The following is a 25,423-nucleotide window of genomic DNA, read 5'->3' as shown; positions in this document are numbered from 1 at the left end:
GTCCTGCTGTGTTCAGGTGGTTAGCTTGCCGAGTCCCATCCACTGATAGGATTTAAAACATGGTGTCTGAAACCCACATGAATAGGAAACAGAGTCTTTGGAATACTGAGGTTAATTTCTTAACCTGGAAAGGAAATCTTTCCCGTCATCAGCCAGAACAGAAGGTGGGTAGGTTTATCCCAAGCAGTGGACTGCTTACACTGTGAACAGTGGCACCACGATTTATAGGAAGTTCGTCTGTGCAGCAGCACCGTTCATCGCCAGCCCACAGCTGTTGTTTCTACATCTTACAAACGGAACAGAGCTACTGGACGACTTTGTGCTCCAGTGGCGGGAAGCTCCTCCCCAGCCCTAAGGGTGAGTCTCGATTAGTTTGCACCAGACCCTTGCGGTAACTCTATTCCTTCTGCCAGGAATTCAGAAATGGGTTTGTGATGCAATTCTGCCAAGTTGGGGAAAGTTTTCTTGTTTTTAAAAACAGCAGCCTCTCTTCTGGCTTTGGGACACCGCGAAGATGTGATGCTCGAGGCTGTGGCAGCCATCTTGCATCCGTGAGGCTTGCTGCAAAGCAAGAGGCCAAAATCTGACCCGGCAGAGTGGAAACCAAAAACGTAGAGTCTGCGATGATGAACTGCCAAAATCCCAGTCCTGAAGCCCCCTACCTTCAGACCTTTTGTTCTGATTCAGAGTCACATATTTTTACATTTTACTGAGTTTCTGAATGCGAGAGGCATCTTACAAACAATGGCATGTTAGTTTCAGTGACACGCAGAATGTGCGATTTAAAAAAAAAATCTCCTTACTGTTTCGGCCATCTTCAGTTTGGTGTTCTGTTAGAGTCAAAACCATCCTAAATTATCTGATCGACATGTCCCAAATCTTTTTTTAATTATAACTCTCCGAAAGAACGAGTCAGGGCAAAATAAAAGGAGGGGCACCTGGATGGCTCAGTCAGTTAAACGTGTGACTTCAGCTCAGGTCATGATCTCACAGTTCACGAGTTTGAGCCTTGCATCGGGCTCTGTGCTGACAGCTCAGAGCCTGGAGGCTGCTTCGGATCCTGTGTCTCCCTTTCTCTCTGCCCCTCCCCTGCTCAGGCTCTCTGTCTCTCAAAAATAAATAAAACGTTAAAAAAAAAAAAAACCAATAAAGTGTACCCTATTTACGGAGAAGAGGCGACCTTGGCATGGCAGTGGGTTCTTTCCTGTGTTTGCCAACAGCAGGCATTTCACTTGCCTGCTTTGAAGAGCTGTTGCCTCTCATAAAATTATTGCTTCATGGGTTCTTAAAAAATAAGGGCGTATGTGAAGAATGTGTAATGTCCTGTCGACCTCTTCTACTCTTTTCAGGACACGTCTCTCCATTCCCAGAAACCCTGCCTTCTCACGACTGTCGCCCAGCCTTTGCTTATACTGTTTGTTCCCTTTGCCTTGAAATTTCCTTCCCTTCATCCTCTTCTCTGCTGAGCAAATTCCACCTCCTATGTCAATACCCCCTCCGCAAAGTCTCACCTGAGAAGCTGCAACGGTCCCGAGCTCTTTCCTCGGTGTCCTGTCGCAGGCTGGTTTAGCACATGCTCTGCACCCAGACAGGCTTGGAGTCGAGCCCCAGCCCTGCTGCTTCTAGCTGAGTATCCCTGGGCAAATAACCTCCCCCTCTGTCTCAGCCTCTTTTCTTTTTATTATTTTTTTTTTCATTTTTATTTTTTAATGTTTATTTTTTTATTTTTTTAATGTTTATTTATTTTTGAGAGAGAGAGAGACAGAGCATAAACGGGGGAGGGGCAGAGAGAGAGAGAGAGACACAGAATCGGAAGCAGGCTCCAGGCTCTGAGCCATCAGCCCAGAGCCCGACACGGGGCTCGAACTCACGGACCGCGAGATCGCGACCTGAGCTGAAGTCAGACGCTCAACCGACTGAGCCACCCAGGCGCCCCTTTTAATGTTTATTTTTGAGAGAGTGAGAGAGACAGAGTGCGAGCAGGGGAGGGGCAGAAAGAGAGGGAAACACAGAATCCGAAGCAGGCTCCAGGCTCTGAGCTGTCAGCACAGAGCCCGACGCGGGGCTCGAACTCACGAACCGTGAGATCATGACCTGAGCCGAAGTTGTACGCTTCACCAACTGAGCCCCCCCAGGTGCCTCTCAGCCTCTTTTCTTATCTGGAATTTTAGAACAGTACATGCAAAACGCTTCCACGGGCCTGGCACAAGGGAGCACTTTAAAATAAACAACTCTTGTGGCGTCTGGGTGGCTCAGTGGGTTAAGCGTCCAATTTTTGATGGTTCGTGAGATCGAGCCCCGCCTCGCGTTCTGTAGTGATGGCTTCGAGCCTGCTTGGGATTCTCTCCCTCTCTGCCCCTCCCCTGCTTGCTCACGCGCACGCGCTCTCTCTCAAAATAAATAAAAATAAACTTGAAAAAGAAAGAACTCTTGTTATTTGAGCATACTTCTTATGATGCTCACTGTCTCGTGATTATTTGTTTCCACCAGCCTGTGAGCCAGACAAGGATCAGGTCTTCATTGATTTTTTTTTTTAACTCTTTAAGTCATCTTTATTGAGGTGTAATTTACATACAATCAAACACATCCATTTAAAATGTACGATTCGATAGTCCAGTAAGTGATACACCCGCGTAACCGCCACCCCGGTGGACGATTTAGAACCCTGTCATCGCCCTGAAGAGCACCTCTGGTTTTATTTCACAGTCTCCAGATCCAGCCCTGGCCCCAGGCAACCACTGATCTGCTTTCTGTCGCTGCAGATTAGTTCTGCCTGTTCTAGAATCTCCTATAAACGGATTCATACAGGAGGGTGTTCTTTTGTGCCTGGCTCCTCGCGGTGCCCCGGGTTGTGGCCCACAGAGTGGTTCGTTGCCTTTTTATCGCTGACCAGAATTCCGTACAGCCCTCGTTTATTCATTCACCTGTTGATGGATATTTGGGTTGTTTCCACTTTGGAGCCGTTATTAATAACACTGCTGTGAACACCTCTGTACAAACCTTGGTGTGGCCCTGTGTTTTCATTCCTCTTGGATAACTTGCTAGGAAACAGCCAAACTGGTTTCCCAGCAGTGTCTTCCAGGGTAACAGCTGCTCCGTACCTTCACCAACGCCTGTTATGGTCTGTCTTCTTACGCATTCATGTGAGCGTGCACTAGTATCTCAATGTGGTTTTCATTTGCATGTTTTTTAATTTGCATTTAATTTCCTTGATGATTCACACTACTGTGTATCTTTTTTTATGCGTTTATTGGCCGTATGTATACCTTCTTGTGAAGTGTCTATCAAAACCCTCCCCCTTTCACTGGGCTGACTTCTTATCGAATCGTAAAACTTCTTTGTATATTTTGGATACAGGTCCTTTCTCAGATTTCTGCTTGGCAAATAGTGTCTTTCCAAGAATTCGATCAAGTCCAATCTTTCCGTGTTTCTGTGACGGTTAGTGCTTTCTGTATTCTCTCCAGAGGGCTTTTTTTTTCCTCCATCGGCTCACCTTCCCCGTGTCTGTTTGGGGATCCCACCGACGTGTGCGTATCCTTAGGAACACCACGCTCTCTTGAGCTCTGATCTCGTCTCCTCACCCGGACAAGACCACTGCGGTCCGCTTGGTTTCCCCTCCCCCTGCCACAGGCAGGGAACAGGCAGATGCTGAGACAGTCCTGGGGTCACCAGCCTGTGTGCTGCCTGTTGTGAAGCGTCTGTTTCTTCTGCTTGGCCCAATTTCCTGATTGTCTGTGGCAGGAATTCTTCATTTCTGCATCCACAGTGCCTGGCACACAGGCGCTCCATAAACATTTGCCGAGTGGGCGGATCACTGCCAGCATCTCCAAAGACAGTCCGTTATAGTCTCTTTTGACCGGGGCGGTCTGGAGGGCCCCCAGAGGTCAAGTGGTCCATCGCCTATCATTTTACCAGACGGTTCTTTCTCTGACGGTGGTCATGAGTCCTTTCCGCCCTGGCACCAGCCCACTTGGGTTCGACTCAACACATGCCTAGTAAATGGGGAGACTGAGGTCCGGAGAAGGAAAGGTCATGTGACCAGGCAGTGGCTGAGCGGGCGCGACTGGGCTCCCTCGGCCAGGATCTTTCTGTCGTCCTCACTGGCAGGTGGGGCACTGTCCCCCTTCATCGCTGGCACCTACCACAAGGTGTGTATGTTGCAGGCTCCCGGTACGTGCTTGTTAAATAGATGGCCAAGGAACACGTTAAATAATGTCTTTTAATGCATCGTTCAGCCGGCTTCTGCATATGGCAATAAACGCGTGTGGGCGCGCACATGCGCTCACACAGACACACGCCTGGCCATTCCTATCCAGGTTCAGAGGTCACAGTCGGTCAGTAAATCTTTTTTGTTTTCATTTTCTCAGCCACCCTCTAATCTTAAGCCCCACTAGGGGGCATATGTACCGCACAGAGAGGGTCTGCAGTCCTTAGGTACAAGGACTTGTTTCCAGCTTAAGTCCCGGGGGTCCCACTCCACGACGCCTCCTCCCTGAAGTCCCGCACCCTCCCCCTGTAAAAACAAACAAGGCCTTCCTTCTCAGCCTCCTCCCTCTCCGGCTGGGCCCTGGGCCGCTGCCACCTTCCTCTCCCACCCCCAGGGCTCTGCCCCCGCCCCACCCCCAGGGGTTGAAGGCAACAACAGAGATTGAGTGATGACCTCAATGTCTGTCATCCCTGTGAGCCACCGCAGCTTCCTCCCTGTAGGGGGTGACAGATCCCCCAGGATCTAGCCTTTGGGTGGGGGGTGGGGTGGGGTGGGGTGGGGCAGAGCCTGGTTCAGCCTAGAATGATGCATCAGGAGTAGCCCTGATGGGAGTAATCCCATCCCCCCCCCCCCCATCCACCTGCAATGGTATCCCTGGGGTGGGGCCGCAGCTATTCCCGGTGCCCTGGTTGTCCTCAAGCCCAGACTCAGTCCTCCGCCCCCCAACACCTTCACGGGCTTTGGCATCACATCGCCCGGGCAGGGCAGGCGTCCTGGCTTCACTACTAGCTGTGAGTGACCTTGAGCAAGCTCTGTGAACTTCACTTTCCTTATTGGGTGAATGATAACAACGGTTCCTGCCTCATCAATGAGACAATGCATATAAATAAAGCACCCGGCCCACTGCCTAGCACATAATAAGTGTTTGAGACACGTTAACGTTATTAATAATATTATTAGTATCATTATCATATTACCGTAAACCTTGGCCATTTTCCTTCTTTTCGGGCTCGCAAAGAAGCATTAACTTCCCACTGTCGCAAGGCCTTGGGCTTCTTCCTAACAGTGAGGTCCTATAGAGGGTCCCTGGGAACCGCCAGGACCCTGCTCTCGCGCCTGGTGCCGGCCTCAGATCGGGAGCCACGCCCACCTAGTCTTGGGCCAGGGCCCCTTGGGCGCATCCACACAACCGCACGTTTGGGATGGGCGAGGTACTCCCCGTGGTCACATCCACGGCCTAAGGTGACACAGGACAGCGGTGGCTGCTATGTCTGCTTCCCTTGCTCCCCCCCTCCGCCCCCCCCCCCCCCCCCCCGCCACCTCGTTAGCTCTCTGGTCATGTTCCAGTCTCCGGGAGAGACTGGCAACAACCCTGAGTCTCAGCCACAGAAGCAGCAGACAGCAGCACCTTCCTGCTCCCAGCTGCTGCCCTCGGCCACCCTGCAGCTCAAAGCAGTCTTTTCCCTGTCACTCAGGCTCCAACCAGCAGAGAGATTAGCATACAGACAGAGGACGGAGAAGTATCAGGGCAATCACCTCCTGTCTTCTCTGGGAACAGAGATGCATTCGGAAAGTGGAACCAGTTGGAGGGGAGGTGTCCAGGCCAGGACTCCCACTGGAGGCTGGGACGGGGTTCTAGGCCCCCAGAGACAACAGTGATGCTCCCTCGTATGGCCTGACTGGGTGCTGGGAGCTGGGTCTTACCAGGTGCCCCTGTGCTGTGCTCTTTTTCAAATATATGTATGTTTTTTTCAAATATATGTATATTTTAATGTTTATGTGTTTTTGAGAGAGAGACAGACAGAGCATGAGCGGGGGAGGGGCAGAGAGAGAGGGACACACAGAATCCGAGGCAGCTCCAGGCTCCGAGCTGTCCGCACAGAGCCCGATGCAGGGCTCGAACCCACGGACCGGACCGTGAGATCATGACCTGAGTCAAAGTTGGCCGCTCAACCGACTCAGCCACTCAGGCACCCCTCCTCTGACTTTTTCAGAATTACCCATCGCCCCACTGCTGTGATTGCAGAGAGACGGGCAGGAAGGGCCACGGAGTGAGGAAGGCGGCGAAGGACTGGCTATTCGGAACCTAACTGTGGTTGCGACCTTGCCTGTTCAGTAGGCGACAGGTCACAAACGCTGTCACCCCGGCTCAGATACATTGAACGCCAACTGTGTGTACTAAGCACGCTCTCCGCGTTATCTAATTTAACCCTTACAACAATAGCTTCCTTGTTACCTTCCTTGTATGAGAAACCCCAGGCGGGGCTGTTCAGGGACCCACCCGAGGCCACAGAGGCGGGAAGTGATGGGGGGAGGCGAGATTCAAACCCGGCTCTCTGACTCCAGACTCCCCGCTCTTAGATCCCGCATTGTTATTTCATGGTGGCCAGCGCCCTGGACCAGGGGTGCCTCGGCTCTGTCTCTCCGGTCGCCCTTAATCCCCTCCTTCCTATTATGGTCAGTCTACCGAGCCCCCCCCCCAAGTGCTTCCCTGTCCCCATTCCCAAGCAGCAGCTCTTTGCAAGGAAACGGGGTGGGGAGAAGGACTCGGCCTTTTGGGGACATCTCGGGTCCACCCCTGCAGCGGGAGGGAGATAGTGGGCTGAGGAAGGAGCGCCTCAGGCCCGGGCAGCCTTCTGTAGAGACGCTCTCGGCTGAGGGTGGCAACTTCCTGCAGCAGGAACGCAAATGTGCTGGTTGTGCACAGCGCCCAGGGGTGGGAGAGGCCCCGGGAATAAGAGGCGAGCGTGGGCTGGGTGTGTGGGGAAGGTGTAAACACAATCTGCTCCCACCAGAGCCAGCCTGCTCCGTACGGGAGAGCACCCCCCCCACCCAGCCCACACAGCGCCCCAGCTGCCAGGGTCCCCCGGCAGCCGCCGAGGCCGGGCGAGAACACATTCCCCACCCCCAGCACCCCTTCCCCTGGCTTTCCCTCCCCTCTCCTGGGACAGAAGCCTGCAGGGGCCCCCATCCCCTGAGCAGGTTCCTAGAAGAGTGCTGCCAAGGGGTGTCGCTTCGTGGATGTGTGTCTGGGCCGCGAGCCAGCCCCTGTCCAGCCAGGGTGACCTTGGCCTGACAACTCCTCAGACTAGTGGAAGGAGACAGGGCAATTTGGAAGTGGCAGGGAGCAGAGGCGAGGCTGCAGTGACAGGAACGTGGCGAGCGAGCAGAGCACAGGACGAGCTCAAAGGTAGGATCGGGGAGCGCAGGCTGGGTCCCCGGAGCAGTGCCCGCCGCGCCCCCCCGCCCCCGCCCCCGTGGCCCTCAGCCTGACAGCCCTGTCACCGGGGAAGGTGAGGCCTCGCAGGAGAAAGACAGGCTGACGGGAGCTGAGACAGGTGGTCACGAACTCCTGGGCCCGTGTCAGGTGGGCGGTGGGGCTCTGTCTCGTTCCAGCACAGAGCTCCTTTCCCTGGTGTGACCCTTCCCCTGACTCCGCCCTGCCCTACTTCTAGAGGCTTCCACCGCCAGGTTCCCCGCCTTACCAGCGGCCCCTCCCCCCTGGTTTCAGCGTGGGTCCCCTCTGTCTGCATCATCTGCCCTCTCCTTCCCTCAGAGGTGGAGTCAGGGCCGCAGAGGGACGGCTGTCTAGAGAATTCCCCAGCTGCTGCCTCCAGAAGGCAGGGCCAGGGGCCCGGCCAGGCTGAGACTTCCCTGGTGGGCAGTGGGGGCTGGATGGGGGGGAGGGAGCACGTGTGGGCGGGCGCAGGGGTGGGGGGGGGTGCTTTGGAAGATGAATGGCTTCCAGACAGTCGGGAGCAGTTGCCTGCGGGGTCTGCGCCTGGATCTCAGGGAGCAGAAGCGGAAATTTGCTTTTATCTCTGCTCTGGATCGGGCAGGACTGCGAAGAAGAGAGAAATGGGAAGAGCAGCTAGGGGCAAAGGAGGCCGCCGGCACTGAGCAGTCAGCAGACTGACACAAACAAGGGTCACGCTCTCCCCCCTTCCCACTTGCCACTGGCCCTTTGGAACACGCGCACGCGTGCACACACGCGCATAGAAACCCACACTCGGGGGACACGCTGAGGGATGCCTGCTCGCAGCTGCAGGCAGACATGTCACAGATCCAACTGGCATTTCTTCCTGATAATCTCAGCCGAGCAGAGCAGCGAGTGACAGGGGGTGAGCTCTAGGGACCGGGGAGAGGCAAGTGCCACAGGGAAGTGAGCGCCCCCGCGGCAAACTGAGATCACACGGCCTGGGACCACAAGCTTGGTGGGGGGGGGGGGCTGCCCGAGAACCCCTTCTCTCCCAGAGTGGCTGCCTGGGCCCTGGGGGGTAAGAGTGTGGGCTTAAAGGCTCCATCTGAGGCTGTGGGAGGGGGGTGTTCCCCAGTTGGGTGTCCCCCCCGCCTGGCTAGATGACCCTGGACAAATTCATTCACCTGTGTTTCCTCGTTGCCAAAATGTGGATAATAACATGCCCGGTCTCCTCGGGTCGTTGCAAGGATTAAATTTGTGAACGTGGGGCACCTGGGTGGCTCAGTGGTTAAGCGGCCGACTTCAGCTCGGGTCATGATCTCGTGGTTCACGGGTTCAAGCCCCGCGTCGGGCTCTGTGCTGACAGCCTGGAGCCGGCTTTGGATTCTGTGTCTCCTTCTCTCTTTGCCCCTCCCCCGCTCATACTCTGTCTCTCTCTCTCTCCCTCTCAAAAATAAATAAACGTTAAAAAAATTTTTTTTTTCATTTGTGAGTGAGAAACCCTTCCATAGTGAACATGAGCCATCAGCGACCCCTCGGTTCTGGGGCTCCTCATTCTCGACCTATGCCTCCCCGAGCCTGGGCTGCTGGGGTTGCCCCAGAGTTGATCCAGCAGACCCCACCAAGTCCCTCTCTGGACCTCAGAGGAAGGGAGCCCATCTCAGAGCAATAAACATCTCTGCGCCTCCTGCCTGCCCCAGCCAGGCCTTGCCTCGGGAGCCCCACGACCAGGGCCTGGGGCGAAGAGAGGACAGGCAGGTCCAGGGGCAGAAAGGGAGGGGTCTACATTCTCCATCGCTGCTTTTTCCCATTCTCCTTCCTGCTGCTGCTGCTGCTGCTTCCAAAGCACCCTTTGTGGGGAAGGGGGCAAACCAGGACTTGAACTGAAACAGAAGACCAGGCCAGATGAGCACTTCCTCCCATGCCAAGGCAAGAGCTTGTGTCAGTGCAGAATGGATATTCCAGAACACCACCTCTCCCTTACAAGTCCTCTGGCGCTACCCTCAGGCCCCCAGCATGACCACCGCCTCATCCCCAAGCCTAGAAAATGCTGTCAGGATCACACGTCATTCCCTGAAAACTAACCCTTGCCCCGTGGCCTGGACCACAACGGGCTCAAGGTACGAGTGGATGGGAGCCCACCCCCCTTATTCTCAACCTCCATCGCTGACCACAGAGCTGAAGGTGGCCTGCTCTGCTCCCACACGGCCAGGCCTTGCAGAATCTTCCTTCCTTGTCCCCAGCCCAGCCTTCTACCCTCCGGGGCTCACAGCCCTGCCCTACCTGCCTCTGCCAGCTGATCGCGGTCCCCGGGGCCGAGCTCTGCCTGAAGAGATGAGGACTTACTTGAGAGGCTCTTTCTCCCTAAACAGAGAAGCACAGTAGTCAGAAGATTGAAGGGGATGGCCTTCCCGTGTTTCTGGACTTCCTCCTCCTCCCAGCCCATGCCTAGCGATTCACCCCACTACCAAGGGGGTAGGAGTGGCCAGGAAAGCAGCTGGAATTGGAGAGCAGAAACTTCAACCCATGTGCCGCCCAGGCCAGACCTTCAGAGCAGCCACTATAAGCAGGAGGGGTTAGATGTTGGGCCGATTTTTCCAATGAACTGAGTCCTGAGGAGTTAGCAGGCAACTACTCCCTTCCGGCCAGACCAGACTGGGCCAGGCCGGGCCAGATGGTCCAGATTCGGCTCTGTTTCTCCTGACAGGGGGTCCAGGCCCATTTGCTGCAAGGGACATAGACGTGCCTGAATTCAGGGACCTGTCAATCCCCATCAGCCCCAAATCAGATGGATGACCTTGAGCGAGCAATTTACACGCCAAGTCCCTCAGTTTCCTCCACATTAACGGAGAGATAGAAACACCTGTCTTGGGGCGCCTGGGTGGCTCAGTAGGTTGAGTATCCAACTCTTGATTTTGGCTCAGGTCATGTTCTCACGATTCGTGGTTCAGGTCCCGCTTTGGGCTCTGCGCTGACAGCGCGGACCTGACCTGCTTGGGATTCTCTCTCTCTCCCTCTCTTTCTGCCCCTCCCCGGCTTGTGTGTGCTCTCTCTCTCTCTCTCAAAATAAATTAATAAATTAATGAAAGAAAGAAAGAAAGAAAAAAGAAAAGAAAAGACAAGACAAGACAAGACAAGACAAGACAAGACAAGACAAGACTTGTCTTGCCAACCCTCTGGGACTGTTGAAATTTCCAAGCGAGTTAATACACGAGAGACCTCTGGGGAAGAAAAAAAGCACCAATCAAGTGTCACATAACAAGAGAACCGCCAGCATTTATTAAGCAGCCGTGCCAAGTGCTTTACGATTATCTTAATTTCAACCTCACAAACCCCTTCACACCATTCTCTTACTAATCCAAGTTTATACGCCAATAAAAAGATCACGTAACTTTCCCGGAGTCTCTCAGTCAGCGTGAGTGGAGTCAGGACTTGAACTCTGTGCGCCTGCAGACCCAAACTCAACAGGGAGGACCAGTCACGTGAGAGCCGCCTCTGTGTGAGGCCCGGTGTCCGTCATTTTGCAGCCGTCCTCCCGTTTCACCGGTACGAGTACTTGGGCACTACTGTGACCATCTCAGCTAGCCTAGATGTCAAGGAAGGGCATCACAGGAATGCCTGCTTCCGGCACGTGCCCAGAGCTTTCCCAGTGGGCCTGCTGACATTCAGAGCCTGGGGGAGTCCCAGCACCAAGGAGGAATTAGGGGCCACGCATGGAGAGAGACTCACGTTCTCATGGCTCGCCAGTCCCTGCGTGTCTAAGGGGTGCTGCAGGCAGGTCCCACACCCGGAAAGAGACACGGGGGCGCGTCAGCAGGCAGGCATGCTGACCGGCACAGCCACCTGAGCCCTGTGGGGAGACCCCTTCCTGCCAAGGGCCCTGGAGCCCGAGTGCATCATGCTTTTTGTTTCACTAGGGGTGAGAGGCGGCTAGTCGACCTTTTGCAGGAAAGAATGTCACTCCCACACTAGCCGGAGGTCCCCAGGCACAAAAGAACATGCAAAACAGTACGTTCTTAATAAAGATGTGTTGCTTTTTCAGTGTTGTTGGTTTGTTTTTTTTGTTTTTGTTTTTTTATTTTTTGATGGGCGTAGGAGCCCCTGTCATCAAAGGACACTGGTCACCCAAGGAAGGAAAAACCCAGAAGTTCCCAAAACTTCACCCCTTGTAAAGGCCACATGGTTTCAGCCCAGGGAAGAGTTAACTTTCTGGCCACTGGAGACAGCGTCCTGCCCGCAGGGGCTGCCCAGCCAATGGCACTCAGTGCCGATGATGTCATGCTCTTCCTGCGCCTCCTATTGGGGACCGGACAGCGAATCCCGCTAGAGGTTCAGGCAGAGGAGTCGCTGAGGCTGAGCGGGGGCAGCAGGAGAGGGGGAAGGGAAGGCGAGCAAAGCAACGCAGGGCTGCCTCTGCCCCATCCCTGTCTCCAGTCCCCCTGCGCCTGCCGCTAGAAGGGACCCTGGGGACCAGCCCACACTCGGACAAACAGGCAGAGCAGCTGTGGTCCAGAGGAGAGGCTGGGGGCTCCCAAGGCCAACTGGAGAAAACAGACGTTGAGTCTGCCCACCAGGCACACAGGGAACAGGGTGGCTGGGGCGAGGGGCCAGCATACAGCGTGCGCGCACACACTCGTGGTCCTCCCCAGGCTCGGACAGGGGCAGGGAGAGCGGCAGCTTCTTTAGACGCACCCTCCCTCCTCCACCCCACGTTCTCTGCTGCCTTACCTGCCTGGGGACCGGAGGTCTGTGTCCACGTTGCTGCCCACGACCGCCCCATCGAGTCCGCTGGGCTCTCTGTGGGTGGGAGAAACAGGCGGGAAGGGCTGTGGGCAGTGCCCAGACCCAGACCCCCTCTCCCGCGGGACCCAGCCACGCTGGGCTGTGGCACTGGGGGTTTCGGCCAGAGTCTCTGAAGGGCCGCAAACTCCCCCCTGCTCTGAGGGGAAGCCCCTCAGGGACTCCCGGCAAACCCCCCTCCCAGCCTCCCTGGAGGTCCAGGCAGCCTCTGCCCGCCTTTGGCTGGGCTCTCGCCCCACCCGGTGGATTCTCCCCACCACCACCCGAGCCCATGGCCCAGTCGGTCTCTCACGGTTGGACCCGGTTGGCGAATCGGCGGCGCCAGAGCATGGCCAAGGTGCTGAGCAGGAAGAGGGTGGTACACATGGCTCAGCCGCCCCATCCCCTCCCAGACGGGGTCTGCAGAAGAAGGCCGAAACGGCCCCGCCGGCTCCCACAAGCACTGCTGGGTCTGTCCCGAGGTTCCTGCTGGTGATGGATTAGGAGGCTCAAGCTGATTAGTGGGGTCAGCAGACCCGACCTTGTGCAGACTGATTAACCTCGCTGGGCCCAGGCTGTCCCCGACCGACCGACCGTGGCAGCGTAAATTCACCTGTCTGTTCGGGATGTGGATGGGATGTAGATGTGACTAGGGCCTGGGTCTGGCCCTCAAGCGGCTTCTCGTCTAGACACATGCACCGGCAGGTGAGGTAAATGACCACAATAGAGTGACTTAGGTGAATGAAGGCATCTGCAGGGGGTTGTAAGCGGCAGGGAAAACTTCAAAGAGGAGCCGGGGGCATCTGAATTTGCAGGTGCTCAAGGAAGGTCGGGCCCCCAGAGGGAAGATTGCCAGCGCTGCAGACCTGAAAGCACAAAGCATATTCCAGCAACCGGAAGTTGATGGGCAGTGGAACCATGATGTCTTCAGGAGGCTTCAGGAGGGGAGGAAGGGAGGAGAATGTTAGATGATGAAGCCAGGAAGACAAGGGAGGCCAGAGAGTGAAGAAGGGCCGGCTACGCGACTCGGTTGTCCCCTCTGGACAATCCTCTCCAGATGTCACTGATGACATACCCTCTTCCGTAAAGACCGAGTTCAAGTGGGCACTCCTGAGATAGGTAGTCGCATCCGGTTAAAAATTATATACCATAGTTCCGTGCAAACACACTCCTGCCCCGTAAACACAGATAAAACTTGTAAAGGATGAGATAAAACCAAACAGAAAGATGATTTCTCCTCCTTCCTTTCCACGTCCCAGTGGAAACTCTTGGGCCGCCACTTGGAAGGGCATGGCACTGCTCTGGGTGTCCGATCAGAGGGGTTCAGTGAGGTGGCCCAGTGCGGTGTGCTCGGTCTTGGCCCAGGCAGCATGTGGAGCAGACATGCTCTGAACATCCCCTCTCCTCCATCCCTCACCAAGTCCTCCAGAAGAAGGCACTAGATCTTCCTTCCCTCAGCTGAGATGGAGGCAGTGTCAGGGGTCTCCTGCCCAGGATGCCAGGGAGGGACCTCAACCCTGAGCTCCAGGGAGGGCCCAAGCTGGGGCTGCATGTGGGCTCTCTACTTCCAAACGTGATTTTTTTTTTTTTTTTTTTTTAGTTTTTAATGTTTATTTTTGAGAGAAAGAGAAACAGACAGACAGTGATAGAGCTGGGAAGGGGCAGAGAGAGAGAGGGAGACACACAATCCAAAGCAGGCTCCAGGCCCTGAGCTGTCAGCACAGAACCCGACATGGGGCTGGAACTCACAAACAGCGAGATCGTGACCTGAGCCAAAGTCAGCCACCCAGGTGCCCCCAAGATTTTTTTTAACATATTTTTTAAATGCTTATTTATTTTTAAGAGACAGAGTGCAAGTGAGGGAGGGGCAGAGAAACAGGGAGACACAGAATCTGAAGCAGGCTCCAGGCTCTGAGCTGTCAGCACAGAGCCCAACGCGGGGCTCGAACCCATGGAATGAGAGATCACGACCTGAGCTGAAGTCGGCCGCTCAACTGACTGAGCCACCCCGGTGCCCCATGATTTTTAAGATACATTACCCAAAGCCTGAGGGGATACACTGCCCCATTACATTACCTCATTAAGATACATTACCCAAAGCCAAGGTCTTCTGATACTTGCACTGGGACACAAAGTCTTGAGAAGGGCAGAGTCTCCAGGCGCTAGGGGAACGAGGCATCAGGCTTGGTCTGGGAGTCAGAGGGGGGACCTGGCTGTCCCAGGTCCAACAGTTGCCTGTAGGGTGGGGACCCTTTGGCTATCTGAGGCCCAGCCCCCACCTCTGGTCCAGCGGCGCTCACACCTCTCTGAGCAGGGCCGGCAGGACAAGAATTTGTCCCCTCCACTCCCAGAACCCCTTCTTAATCGGAGCCTCGGTAGCTGAGATGTCTCCAGCGGCCTGGGCCTCCCCAAGATTTCTTGACACCTTTCTCCCAGGACCTCTTTGCCCGGCCGGCTGCCTCTTCTTCGGACTTTCCTCCACCAGGGCCGGAATTCTGGGCAGCGCGTGTGGTTTTTTGTTTTTTGGGTTTTTTTTGTTTGTTTGTTTTGTTTTGCCTGCCCGTGTCATTAATAAGCCACCCAGGGACTTTTTTCCGACGCCTTGGACGCCTTGTGCACGTACCGAGGGGGAGGGGGTGCTGGCCGGAAGGAAAGGGGGCCGCAGGCCTCTGGCGCTGAAGTTGGACAGCCGGCCCCCATCCCCGCGGCGGTGGATTCCAATAAGGGATGGGAGCCGGGAGGCGACCCCAGTCCTAAACCCTCCAGGCCCGGGGGTCCGCAGCTCTGGGGGTGGCGCCGACGCCCCCAGCGGCTGGCTCGGGGGAGGCCGGGAGTGAGCGTGGGCTCAGCTGGGATCCCGGCGCCGCCGGAGGGGCTGCGTCCGCCCCCTCGGGCGGGAGGGCGGGCGGCCACGCCGCAAATGCCTGGGAGTGTTTGACTTTGAGTCAGTTCCCCGCCGCGTGAAGGGTGCACACACGCACACGGCCCGACACCGCCCGCAGCGTGAGTGGGGACACCGTGCCCACCCCCCCCCCGCCCACCCCCGTCGACCCGCCCCCCGCACCAGCCTGGGGCGCACTCCTGTGCGGCCCGCGCAGCCCGGCGCCGCGTGACCGCCCCCTCCCCCCCGAGGCCCCCCAGCGCTCCCACCACACCTACGCCCCAGCCCCGCCCGGCGGTCAAGGTCCGCGGTGGCCCGGCGGGCGCCAGCCGCGTCGCCCCCACCCCGCCCAGCCTTCACCTTGCCGGAATTGGCTCACCGACGCGGGGTTGGGGGTTTGGAGCGGCTTTATTTTTTTTAACATTTTTCCAGCAGACCACATCCCCGCCCCCCGCTCGCGGTCCCCCGCCCCCCGCACATATACCCTGCACACACACACACACACACACACACACACACACACACACCCGGCGCGCACAGACAGACACGCTCCCTCCCTCCGGCGCGCTCTACCCCTCGCTCGCCAGCCCGCCCGCCGCGCACGCAGCCGGCCCCGGCTCCCCGCGCCCGGCGCCCCGCGCCCCGCCGCCGCCGAGCGAAGCCGGGCTGGGCTTGGAGCTGCTCATGGAGAAAGTGCCGGGCGAGATGGAGATTGAGCGCAGGGAGCGGAGCGAGGAGCTGTCCGAGGCGGAGAGGAAGGCGGTGCAGGCTACGTGGGCCCGGCTCTATGCCAACTGCGAGGACGTGGGGGTGGCCATCCTGGTGAGGTAGGTGTCACTCCGGCCCCGGCCGAGCCCGAGTCCGGGGGAGGGCGGGCGGCAGCGGCTCCAGGCAGGGGCGGGTTCGGCCCCGGGTCCGAGCTCCTGAGCTCCTCCGGCGCCACCTCTCCGGCTGAAATTGGGGCCGGGCCTGCCCGGGTGCAGGCAGCGTGGGGCTTCCCCGGGGTGGGCGAAGCCCTGGCTGAGCCCGTCCTGGCTCTGGGCGAGGGGCTAGGAACTAAGAGGCAGACACAGAAGGAGGACGCCTCTGTCCCCCTCCTCTCCCGGGGCCTCAGAACTCCTGGCCGTGCCTTCCTCACCAGCGACCCCAGCCACCCAACCCAGCTGTCACAGGCACACGTTTCACCCACCCTTCGTCGGGGGCTCCCCATTTTAGAGGCAGGAACACTGAGGCTCAGCCTAGAAGGTGGGCAAAGAGGAGCAGACCCCTCTCTCCAGCGCAGCCCCTTTCTGTGTTCAAAACCTCTTGGAAGGACAGAGCCAAGGGCCAGAGAATAGAGGTCAGAAGGAGTAGGTCACAGGGGGGTCCAGTTTTCCCAGCCGGCCCCTTCCTGCCCCTAGGGGCTGGGAGGGCAGCGAGCTCCCAGGTGAGGCACAGGTGAGTGGAGAAGCAAGCAGTCCCTAGGGTACAGTCCCTGCTGAGCTTGGTGGAGGGAAAGGAAGAAGCTTCAGGAGTCAAGGCTCCACCCTGAAACCACCACTTGGGGAGGAAAGGCCATGTGTCTTGGGCTCAGAGGTTATCCAGGTACCACATGCCCCTGAAGTGACATTTATTTACACATCTACAGGCCCCCTAGACACATACCGTTCCTCTATAGTTAATGTCCCCAACCCCCACAAGCTAGTGACTGACTATAGCTGCAGATTGATGCTCTCTTCCCACACGCGCTGGTCCCCGGGGCGGGGGGGGGGGGGGGGGGGGGCAGACCCGACCCGCAACTCACCCTCAACCCCCTGTCAGCAGCAGAGGGAAGCTGCCGGGATCTCCAGCAGAGTAGGGCAGTCTTACTATTTGGAGCTAGGGTGAACCCTTGCTTGTGAAAAGGAGAGTTGAAATGCATGCCTGTCTCCCAGTCCTGGCCCGGCTTTGGCTCCTGTGCCTCCCCGACGCTCTCTCCCTTCTGCCTCCCCCAGGCCTGGGACCTGCCCAACTCCATATTGATATGCCCCGATTCCAACTTGGAAACAGATTCTGGAGAAAAAAGAACAAGAAGCACTCTTGAGTGGCCTCTTCTTTGGGGGAGGATTCTAGAGGAAGGGATATGGGGATGTGGGCAGCTCCGAGGCCCCGAAACACAGGGGGGATGGCGGGGAGACCAAGAGGGGGTTTCAGATCCCGAAGCCCTCAGACATTCTCAGGGGCCGACCTGCACGTGGGAGCACCCACACAAGCACACTGTGGGTCGTGGAGTCACAGATGCACCAGACTGCATCCCTGGAGGGTGGCTCTTAGCCATGTATGCTGGCACACGCCAGCCCACCAGGCCTCAGGATGCACCCGGTGAGCACATGGGTCACCCGGAAGAAAGGAGGTGGAGTCCACGGGACCCTGGAGATTTTCCGTCCAGATACCTTGCCCTTTGCCAGGGAGGACGTGGAGGGGACGTGTCCAAGATCCAGCTCCTGGGGTACCGCCCAACTTCCCCAGGAATGGGGGGGGTGCAGAAGAGGGAACTGACCACTAAGGCCAGGGCTGTTTCTGGAGAGGCTGATGTCTTGGCAAGATTTCCTTTCTCTCTGTGCCCCTGCAGTTCCCCATTCCCGACTCTTAGGGAGGCTGGGTTTGGGCTGGGGGAGGGGGGCATTTACCAATGTACTCAGTGCTCAGTGAGAGGCCCACAATTAATCTGAGAAGGCCCGAGATAGCAGTTAGGTCTCGCCTGCTGGTCAGCCCAGGCCACACTTCACCTGACCCCACCTCTGTGCTGACTGGAGCCCAGCTCCTCCCTGCCAGCCTCCCTCCTCCAAGCCTCACCAGCCTTCCTCTCCTGGGTCTCTTCCTGCTCTCTGCCCCATGACTGCCAGTTGGGGGAGGGCTGGGTTAAAGGGGCTATAAGGGATAAGCTTCTCGGGTGTCCCAAAGGCCCCTCCCCAGTTTGTCACGCCCCCCTCCCCAACTTTACTCACGTCCACAGGGTCAGGCCCCAGTGAGAGCCTGAGAAACTGGTCTGACCCATCACTCTCAGGTCCTCCCTCCCCACTGGGCTAAGGCCAGCCGCACCCCCATGCCCTCCCCCCTCCCCCTGCCCCAGGAGTGAGCAGCCGCGAAGCAGTGGAGTGGCGGTGGCCGGTGGCCGTGGAGAAGCAGTCTTGGAGTCTGAGCCAGACCCTGCACCTGCAGTGCGACCGCCCAAGCTCTAGAAAGGCTCCCCTCCCAGCTCTAGAAAGGCTCCCCTCCGGGTTGTAACTCTGCCGCCTTCCCCCTCGCACTCAGACAAGCCTATTTCAGGCTCTACTGGAAACCCAGATGCCTCTGGGAGCTGAGAAACTCCCCAAGGCTGACTGGGAGGGTCGAGAGTACACGTGGAAGGGTGGAGGGGCCGGGGAGAGAAGCCCGGATGAAGGAACAGAGCACACGACCCCTAGACTCCCCTGGTCCAGCGCAGCCGCTCCCTGGGACTGTCACTTCTCAGGGGCCACAACCTGGCCCTGGGTGTTGAGGCAGGAGACCCCTTGGGTTCCAGGCCACCATCTCCCTGGCACAGCCGCCTCCCCGAAGGCAGGATGGGGAAGCCGTCGAGGCAGGGACCGTCTGGGCTCCTTCCTGGCCCTGCTACCCACTTTGCTGGGCAATCTTGGGCACGGATTCCTAAAACAGAATGTGGCGATAAAGGCAGTGGCAACCTCAGGAGCGTTTTGCAGGATTAACGAGACAATCTAGTAAGTGCTCAGTGAGTATTCCCTGCTATTTCCTCCTCAGTGAAATGGATACAATGCCTGCTTGGTCGAGGCAATTAAATGAAATCACAGGCTGGGACGTTTTGCATATTGTTACACGCGCCGGGCGAACAGCGATCATTATTTTTATTGCGATGTGAAACGCCCGAAGTCTAAGATACTCATTTAAGTCCAGATTGGGCTGTTTACATTTGTCCTTCATTATGGGGCCTCTCCAGAAAAATCCAGTGTATTTTCAGCCTCATTGCCTCATTTGGCCCCCACCAGAATATCTGTGAAGTATCGAGCCAGAGGATCTCCTCTCGCGCGTTTGCGGACAGGAGGTTGTGAAGTAGTTTGCCCAAGGTCACCCTGGGTCTCCACATGGACTGTGTCCCCGTCACTCCCCCCACCGCCAGCAGCCGCTTTGTCGCCGGGAGGGATGGCCTGGGCCAGATGCCTTACTTTCTGCATCTGTTCTGGGCTCTTTGGCCAAAGGGCTGATTTGGCAAATTATCTGCTTTCTCTGATCGCAAAGGGGGGAGATACCCCAGGGGTGTGAAACAACCTGACAAAACAGGCCCGAGACATTCCATCCCGTTGCGGGAAGTTCCGATGGAGCCTGGGTGTGACCTCCCACCACAGTCAGCTCTCCAGTATCATTCTGAAGGCCACAGGGCCCTGGGCCCTGAGGTGATGGGTCAGAGGGTGTGTGAGAGCCAGGCTCTGCCGTTGGGTTGTGGGACCCAATCCAACAGGCAGAAAGAGTCCATAAAAGGTGTCAGGGAACCCCTAATGGCCTTGAGGGGAAAGCAGTAGCCCCCGGGCACAGCCTGGGCACTCTGGGAAGGCAAGTCTGACCAGAGGAAGAGTAAGGAAGACATTCCACTGTGTGGACAGAAAGGCTGGCACGCTCAAGGAATGTTTTACCCGCAGTACGTGGGCTGGAGGAAGATGGCTTGAGTTGGGACGGTTTAATCCCAAATTAAAGGACTGGAATCCCGGATTAAGGACGTTGACTCTGGCCGGTAGGCAATGGGGAGCCGGTGAATGTTTTTGAGCAGGAGAGTGACCTAACGAAAGTGATGTTTGACCTAATGAAGTGTATTAGACGATTTCAGATAAGCTGGGGAGGGGAGGAGAGAGCTAGAAAGACCTGGGGTCTGCCCCCAAGACGTGCGCATGCTTGTCGGAGAGTTGTGAAGTGATTACAGAACCACGCGAGGTGGGTAAGGTGAGTCAATAGCTTTAATTAAATCACCCAATCAATATGTTCTGCAGGCCGAGGAGGGAAGCAGGTAGTGAAGAGGGAACAGACGGAGCTGGCAGGAGGACTGGGTCTCATTGCTTCTCTCCGTTGACCGGGTGACCTGAGCTAAGTCACTTGGGCTGTACTTTGTTCACAGAGAAAGCCCTACCTTTATCGTGATAAAGGCTGGCATTTACTGTGCTGAGGGCTCCCCACGCGGTCTCTCCGTGCAGCCTCATAACAAGCTAGGAACAACGATGCCCATCGCACGGATGAGGAAACTGAGACCCAGAAAAGTGAAGTCACTTGCCCCGGGTCGCACTGGCCCGAGATCCCAGAACTAGAGCTCCTAGTGTCTCTGCTGTGACTGGAGCAGGCGTCAAAGGGCGCGTAGGGTCTAGAAAGGAGGCCAGAGCAAGGAAGGCAGAGGCCTGAGAGACAGAGCCGACGGTCTGTGCAAGTCTGGCCGACAGAAATGGCCAGGACCTGGATGGGGGGCTGCATGTAAGCCTGCTTGGCCAGACGGAGGGCCTGTGTCCGAGAGACAGCACCCGTGGTGGCGAAACAATGACTGGTCCTGCCTCTCCTACCCCGCACCCCCTGTATCCTGGCCACCTCGGGGCGGCGCCGGGCTGCCCCTCCTTCAGCGATCACCCACCTCCTTCCAGGTTCTTCGTGAACTTCCCGTCCGCCAAGCAGTACTTCAGCCAGTTCAAGCACATGACCGAGCCCCTGGAAATGGAGCGGAGCCCCCAGCTGCGGAAACACGCCTGCCGGGTCATGGGGGCCCTCAACACTGTCGTGGAGAACCTACATGACCCCGAGAAGGTATCCTCTGTGCTCGCCCTTGTGGGCAAAGCCCACGCCCTCAAGCATAAGGTGGAGCCCGTGTACTTCAAGGTACGTGGCTGGGTGGGTGCGGCCACTCTAACCACCCACCTTGCTTTGCTGTGGGAACGCTCGGGGAGGGGGCAGCAGAGGTGACCACTGGGCAGCCCAGCTTCTTCCCCTGGGGTGGCTGTGACAGTGAGGGGCAGCAGGATTGGAGGGCAGCCGGGGCTGGGTCTCGAAGGTGTCTGGTCCCCAAAGCTCCCAGGCTGCTGTGTCGGGAGTAATGCCCTCGGCCAGACGCTGAGTAGAAGGGGTGCTGCGGGCCCTGGGAAGCTTCGGGGAGCAAGACGCCCAGGCATCTACTTCCCGCTCCTCCCTCTGCCCCCAGATCCTCTCCGGGGTAATTCTGGAAGTGATCGCCGAGGAATTTGCCAATGACTTCCCACCAGAGACGCAGAGAGCCTGGGCCAAGCTGCGTGGCCTCATCTACAGCCATGTGACTGCTGCCTACAAGGAAGTGGGCTGGGTACAGCAGGTCCCCAACGCCACCACGTGAGGAGGGGTGAGGGTGGGCCGGGCAGCCTCCCTGCTGTGTCCTCCCCTGCCCCCTGACCTCCCATCTCTCCTGGGGCACTGGAGCTGACCGCTGGGGCGGGAACCCTTCCGGGAGGCTGGGTCTGGGGTCTGGCACCCTTAAGAACAGGCACGATGGGAAAGGCACGGGCCGGCTTGAGCCCAGGGCGCCTGCTCGAGGCTACTCAGAGCAGTGAGCCTCGGACAAGTCCTCCTCCAGGAGAGCCATCCCGCTGCCTAGAACCAGAGAGCACCCGGAGGGCCCAACACCAACGCGGCCCAAGGCAGAGAGGGAGGGTCTAGCAGCAGCTAGAGGTTCCTAGCAGGAAGGCTGGCTCATCGAGCCCAGAGGCAGCCCAGGCCAGCTCCTGCAACTTCCTCCTTAGGTAACAACCACGTGGGGGCTGTTTTGCATCTAAGGCTGACCAGTGCTCCCCGCTGCCTCTGCCTCAACAGGGCTGGAGCCAGAGAATCACAAGGACGTGTGCACACACGTGCACGTGCCCAGGCCCACGAGGGGCCTGCGTGGGTATCACCACCACGCACACCATGGGGCGGGGGCGTGTTTACTTCTAGGCTGGCTCTGGAGGCCGGGTTCCCAGTTCTGGGGATGGGCTCCAGGAGGGTGGCCAGCCTCAGTGACTCCAGCCGAGTCAGAGCACAAGGGGAGGGCTGGCCCCTAGACATGGTGGCTGGGAACACTCCGGCCTGCCTGGGCCCCCAAGGGGCAAGGCGGCTCTGGGAGCTCCACGGAGGGGCGGAGGAGGCAGAGCTCGAGTAGGGAAGAGGGAGAGGAGCGTGGGCGGGAATGGGAAGCAGGGGTCAGCCAGCAGCTCAGGACACGCGTTGTGGAGAAACATTCCCAGCAGTTTCCCATAGAAAAGGCGCGTCTCCTCCCCAGGCTCCAAGCTGGCCCACGGAACCTCCTAGACCTCCTGCTCGCAGGCCTCCGGGCCCAGCTCCGGGGGAGGTCCCTGGAGGGCAACCTTGGGAGGCCAGGCCTCCTGACTTTCCTGCCGCTGACCACACTGGCCCCAGCGTGCTCCTGCTCCCTTCCCCCCACATCGGCACCACCCGGGGAGGGAGGGGAGCTCGGGGAGCTCGGGAACTTCTGGCTACAGCCAGGCAGCAACTCCAGATGTGCACAGCTGGGCCCTGGGGATCTGCCCCAGATCCCCAGGGTGGACGGGAAGCAGGCAAGAGACCTCTACCTGCCAGAGGGGGTGCTGGCAGAGCCTAGAGAGCTGCCGGAAGCAGACAGAGGGGCCAGGGAGGGTCAGTTGGGGGGAAGGGGGTTGCCCTCCCACGCCTCTCCCCAGCCTGGCTTCTTCGCTGCTGCCGGAGATGAGTTTGTTTACAGCCAGGAGACAAGACTTCCTGCTTCTAGAGAAAAGGGCTTTTTTTACAGGGGCCTAGAGGGACCGGAGGGGGAGAAGGAGAGCGAGCTGGCCAGTGCACGCCCCAGTGAATCAGAAACACATGGACGGCGTTTCCCGACACGAAGCCCTGCCCCCTCCCCTCTCTTGCCCCAGCTGGACCCCTGGGACTTCCATCTCGCCAAACCCCAAACACGAAGAAACCAGCAGAATCTCAGTCTGCCCATTTCTGCTCCTCGCAGAGTGAGCCGCGAAGGGCCACAGGGGCCCCGCCCCCATCTAGACTTGGGCATCTCGAATTTGGGTCACTCCCCACCCCCACCCGCGCCAGACATGAAGGGGATTGTCCCCTCGTCCCTTTGCACACTCCCCCCCCCCCACACCCGGGTCTCCCGAGGGCGGGGGTGTGGGCCCCAAGAAGGCATGTCTCCCTGGGCCCGGGGCCTACACACCCAACCTACTGCTAAGGTTCAAATGGGTTGAGACAGTGGGAGGCAGTTACACAGCAGGGTCTTAGCAGGGTTTCCATCCAGTTTCTCTCATCGGGGAAGCGGTGGTGGGCCAGCACAGGGGCTTTACGGGCAGAGAATGCCTTTGTGTGGCAGGAAGGGTACCCAGCCGGGTCGACCAGAGTGAAGGCTCGGGTCTCAGAATTCATAGAAAAAGAGCTGATGTTGGAAGGGTTCTTTGCAGCGTGTGAAACACGTTCACACAGTTGATGTTACTTCAGATGTGATTCGCATGGTGGAGAGAAAGACCTGGGGGCCGGGGGCGGGACCTGACTTGTCTGAGGCCACACAGCAGGTTCCTAGCAGAACTGGGGTCTAGTGGGTTGCCTCCAAGCTGCAGTGTGATGGGTCTCTTGGAAGATACTGTCCTGCCTTGCCATCCCCTGATCCCTCCCCGCTGCCCCCCTCCCGGCGTCCCCTGGTCCCACTCCATGCCCCTCCCCCCATAACCTCTCACTTCATCTGCTATCTCATCCACAGCCCTCCGGCCACGCTGCCCTCCTCGGGGCCATAGGACCCCCCCTCTCTCCTCCCCCCTCCCAGGCAGCACCCTGAGCCGAAGGCCGAGTTCTGAAGACCCTCCTTGGGTGCCAAGGAAGCTGGAGGAATCCCTGACTCGTCTTCCCAGAAAGAGGCAGCCTCTGCTGTGGCCACGGTCCCCACCGGAGCCGCCAGGAGGTGGCGCTGGCTGCCTGGATGCTGACCCCAGCTCAGTGGCCTGTGGGGATGGGGTACCCTTCCTCCTCGAAGAGTTGGGCCCACCCTTCTTAGCTTTTCTACTCTCTGTCAGAGACCCAGCTGAGCAGCTGGCAGGAGTCCGGGGCAGGTCCGAGTCTCTCCGGGAATAAACCAGCCCCGTTTCTGTCTGCCCGGCCAGCATGCAGGTCCCGTGTCACCTATCTAGAGCATCACGCACACACATCTACCATATATACAGATATATTCTATATACGATCTATATATAAAATATATATATATATATATATATACATACATATCTATACTGTGTATCTGCGGGGCCCAGGGGCCCAGAGGCACTTGGGAAGCTTGGGTTCTGCCCATCTGCGTGTGGGGCAGGGAGGGGTCCTTGTCATGCTTCTGGGCAGAGGACAGAGTGTTGTGGCAGAGATGGGGGTCCCGTGTCGGAGAGAATCTAGGCCTGTGGGCACGGTTGGGGTGACCCGAGGGCCTGGGTGGGCAGGGTTGGGGTGACCCAGCTTTGCCAGCCAAGTCCAGCCCATTCTCTGACCAGCTCCCCACGTTCCTGCTTTCCACTTCTAGGTTAAAAAGATTTGGCTTCCCCCTGCCCCCCCCAAAAAGGATGTGGCTCCCTGACTTGCTCCAGCCCATATGGGCAAGGGCCAGCAGAGGGGCCAGCGTGTGGGACAGGATGCCTGCCCTGGGGGAGGGGCCGTGGTAAAGAAGCCTCGAATGCCAGCCCCATCTGCCTTTGCTGCTTAGGATCCCAGCAGAAGCAAGGGCTCTATGCTACTGTCAGAGATGACAGGCCAGATGTCCCCACCCCGGGGCTCTGCGGGCCTCGGGCCTCGGGCCTTCCCTCCCCACCTCCCCCCACCCTGGCTGCTGACTGGCAGTTGGTCCTGCCCACCCATCTGGGTCAGAGATGCGGGGGACCCCCCCCCATGTGTGTCCCTTGGTCGTGTACCGTCCTCAAGGGTGTCTGGCTGCTGTGTGGCTGCTGTGCCTGTGTCCCCTCCCGTCCCTCCTCCTGCAGCCATGCGTCAACTGCCTGCCCTTTTGTAGTTTCTGATGTTTGTAACCAGTCCCAGCCGTGTCATTAAACAGACTCGCTCTTCCCGCGTCTGTGCTGCTCATTCTGTTTTTTCCTGCCAGCTGTCCCTGGCCTCTGCCTCCCCTCCTCAGTTCAGGGCTCAGGGCTTTTCTTGGGAGCCACCCAAGGGCCCGCTCTCCTGTACCTCAGCCTAGGCTGGCCGGGGCTCCTCTGAGTTGGGGCTCACCACGGGAGTGGACGCCCCGGCCTGTTTCATCAGGAGCACAGAGCTGGAGACTGGGAGCTGGGCTTTGGGGCTTGTGTCGGGGGTGGGGGTGGTGGGGGAGCCAGCAAGGGTGTTTGTGCTTGTT

At 58.1% G+C, this 25,423-nt stretch overlaps 3 protein-coding genes across 9 annotated transcripts in view; 2 read left to right on the top strand and 1 right to left on the bottom strand.

The window, feature by feature from the left end:
• The window catches only part of ST6GALNAC2 (ST6 N-acetylgalactosaminide alpha-2,6-sialyltransferase 2), a 31,402-nt gene extending 24,972 nt beyond the window's left edge, over nucleotides 1-6,430 (top strand). The window contains exon 9 of the mRNA XM_045044021.1: nucleotides 6,202-6,430. Within this exon, the coding sequence (XP_044899956.1) occupies nucleotides 6,202-6,297 (96 nt within the window). The 3' untranslated portion in view covers nucleotides 6,298-6,430. The remainder of the gene's footprint in view (nucleotides 1-6,201) is intronic.
• Nucleotides 2,520-15,083, bottom strand: PRCD (photoreceptor disc component). 5 transcript variants are annotated; one of them, XM_045044024.1, is made up of 8 exons: nucleotides 14,280-15,079; nucleotides 12,799-13,051; nucleotides 12,499-12,674; nucleotides 12,135-12,203; nucleotides 9,690-9,770; nucleotides 8,591-9,289; nucleotides 5,185-5,444; nucleotides 2,520-4,308 (listed from the first exon to the last, which is right to left on the bottom strand). In XM_045044024.1, the coding sequence occupies exons 3-5, from the start codon at nucleotides 12,570-12,572 to the stop codon at nucleotides 9,749-9,751; spliced, it is 165 nt and encodes a 54-aa protein (XP_044899959.1). In that variant the 5' UTR covers nucleotides 12,573-12,674; nucleotides 12,799-13,051; nucleotides 14,280-15,079; the 3' UTR covers nucleotides 2,520-4,308; nucleotides 5,185-5,444; nucleotides 8,591-9,289; nucleotides 9,690-9,748. The 5 variants fall into 5 exon arrangements, with proteins under 5 accessions (XP_044899959.1, XP_023099815.1, XP_023099817.1 ...); XM_023244047.2 differs by lacking the exon at nucleotides 8,591-9,289 and having other exon boundaries at nucleotides 14,280-15,082; XM_023244049.2 differs by lacking the exons at nucleotides 5,185-5,444; nucleotides 8,591-9,289 and having other exon boundaries at nucleotides 14,280-15,083.
• Nucleotides 15,084-15,377: 294 nt separating this feature from the next.
• CYGB (cytoglobin) lies at nucleotides 15,378-25,137 on the top strand. Of its 3 annotated transcripts, none has more exons than XM_011289397.4 (4): nucleotides 15,378-15,893; nucleotides 20,700-20,931; nucleotides 21,251-21,388; nucleotides 23,801-25,137. In XM_011289397.4, exons 1-4 carry the CDS (start codon nucleotides 15,751-15,753, stop codon nucleotides 23,873-23,875), a joined length of 588 nt encoding a protein of 195 aa, XP_011287699.3. In that variant the 5' UTR covers nucleotides 15,378-15,750; the 3' UTR covers nucleotides 23,876-25,137. The 3 variants fall into 3 exon arrangements, with proteins under 3 accessions (XP_011287699.3, XP_011287701.1, XP_011287700.1); XM_011289399.4 differs by having other exon boundaries at nucleotides 15,560-15,893; nucleotides 21,251-21,424; XM_011289398.4 differs by having other exon boundaries at nucleotides 15,565-15,893; nucleotides 21,251-21,414.
• Nucleotides 25,138-25,423: the final 286 nt, after the last annotated feature.

This window comes from Felis catus, chromosome E1, assembly GCF_018350175.1.
Source record: "Felis catus isolate Fca126 chromosome E1, F.catus_Fca126_mat1.0, whole genome shotgun sequence".
Classification (NCBI taxonomy): Eukaryota; Metazoa; Chordata; class Mammalia; order Carnivora; family Felidae; genus Felis; species Felis catus.
The sequence above is the reverse complement of the archived record's forward strand: the minus strand, read 5'-3'. Positions and strand labels throughout refer to the sequence as shown.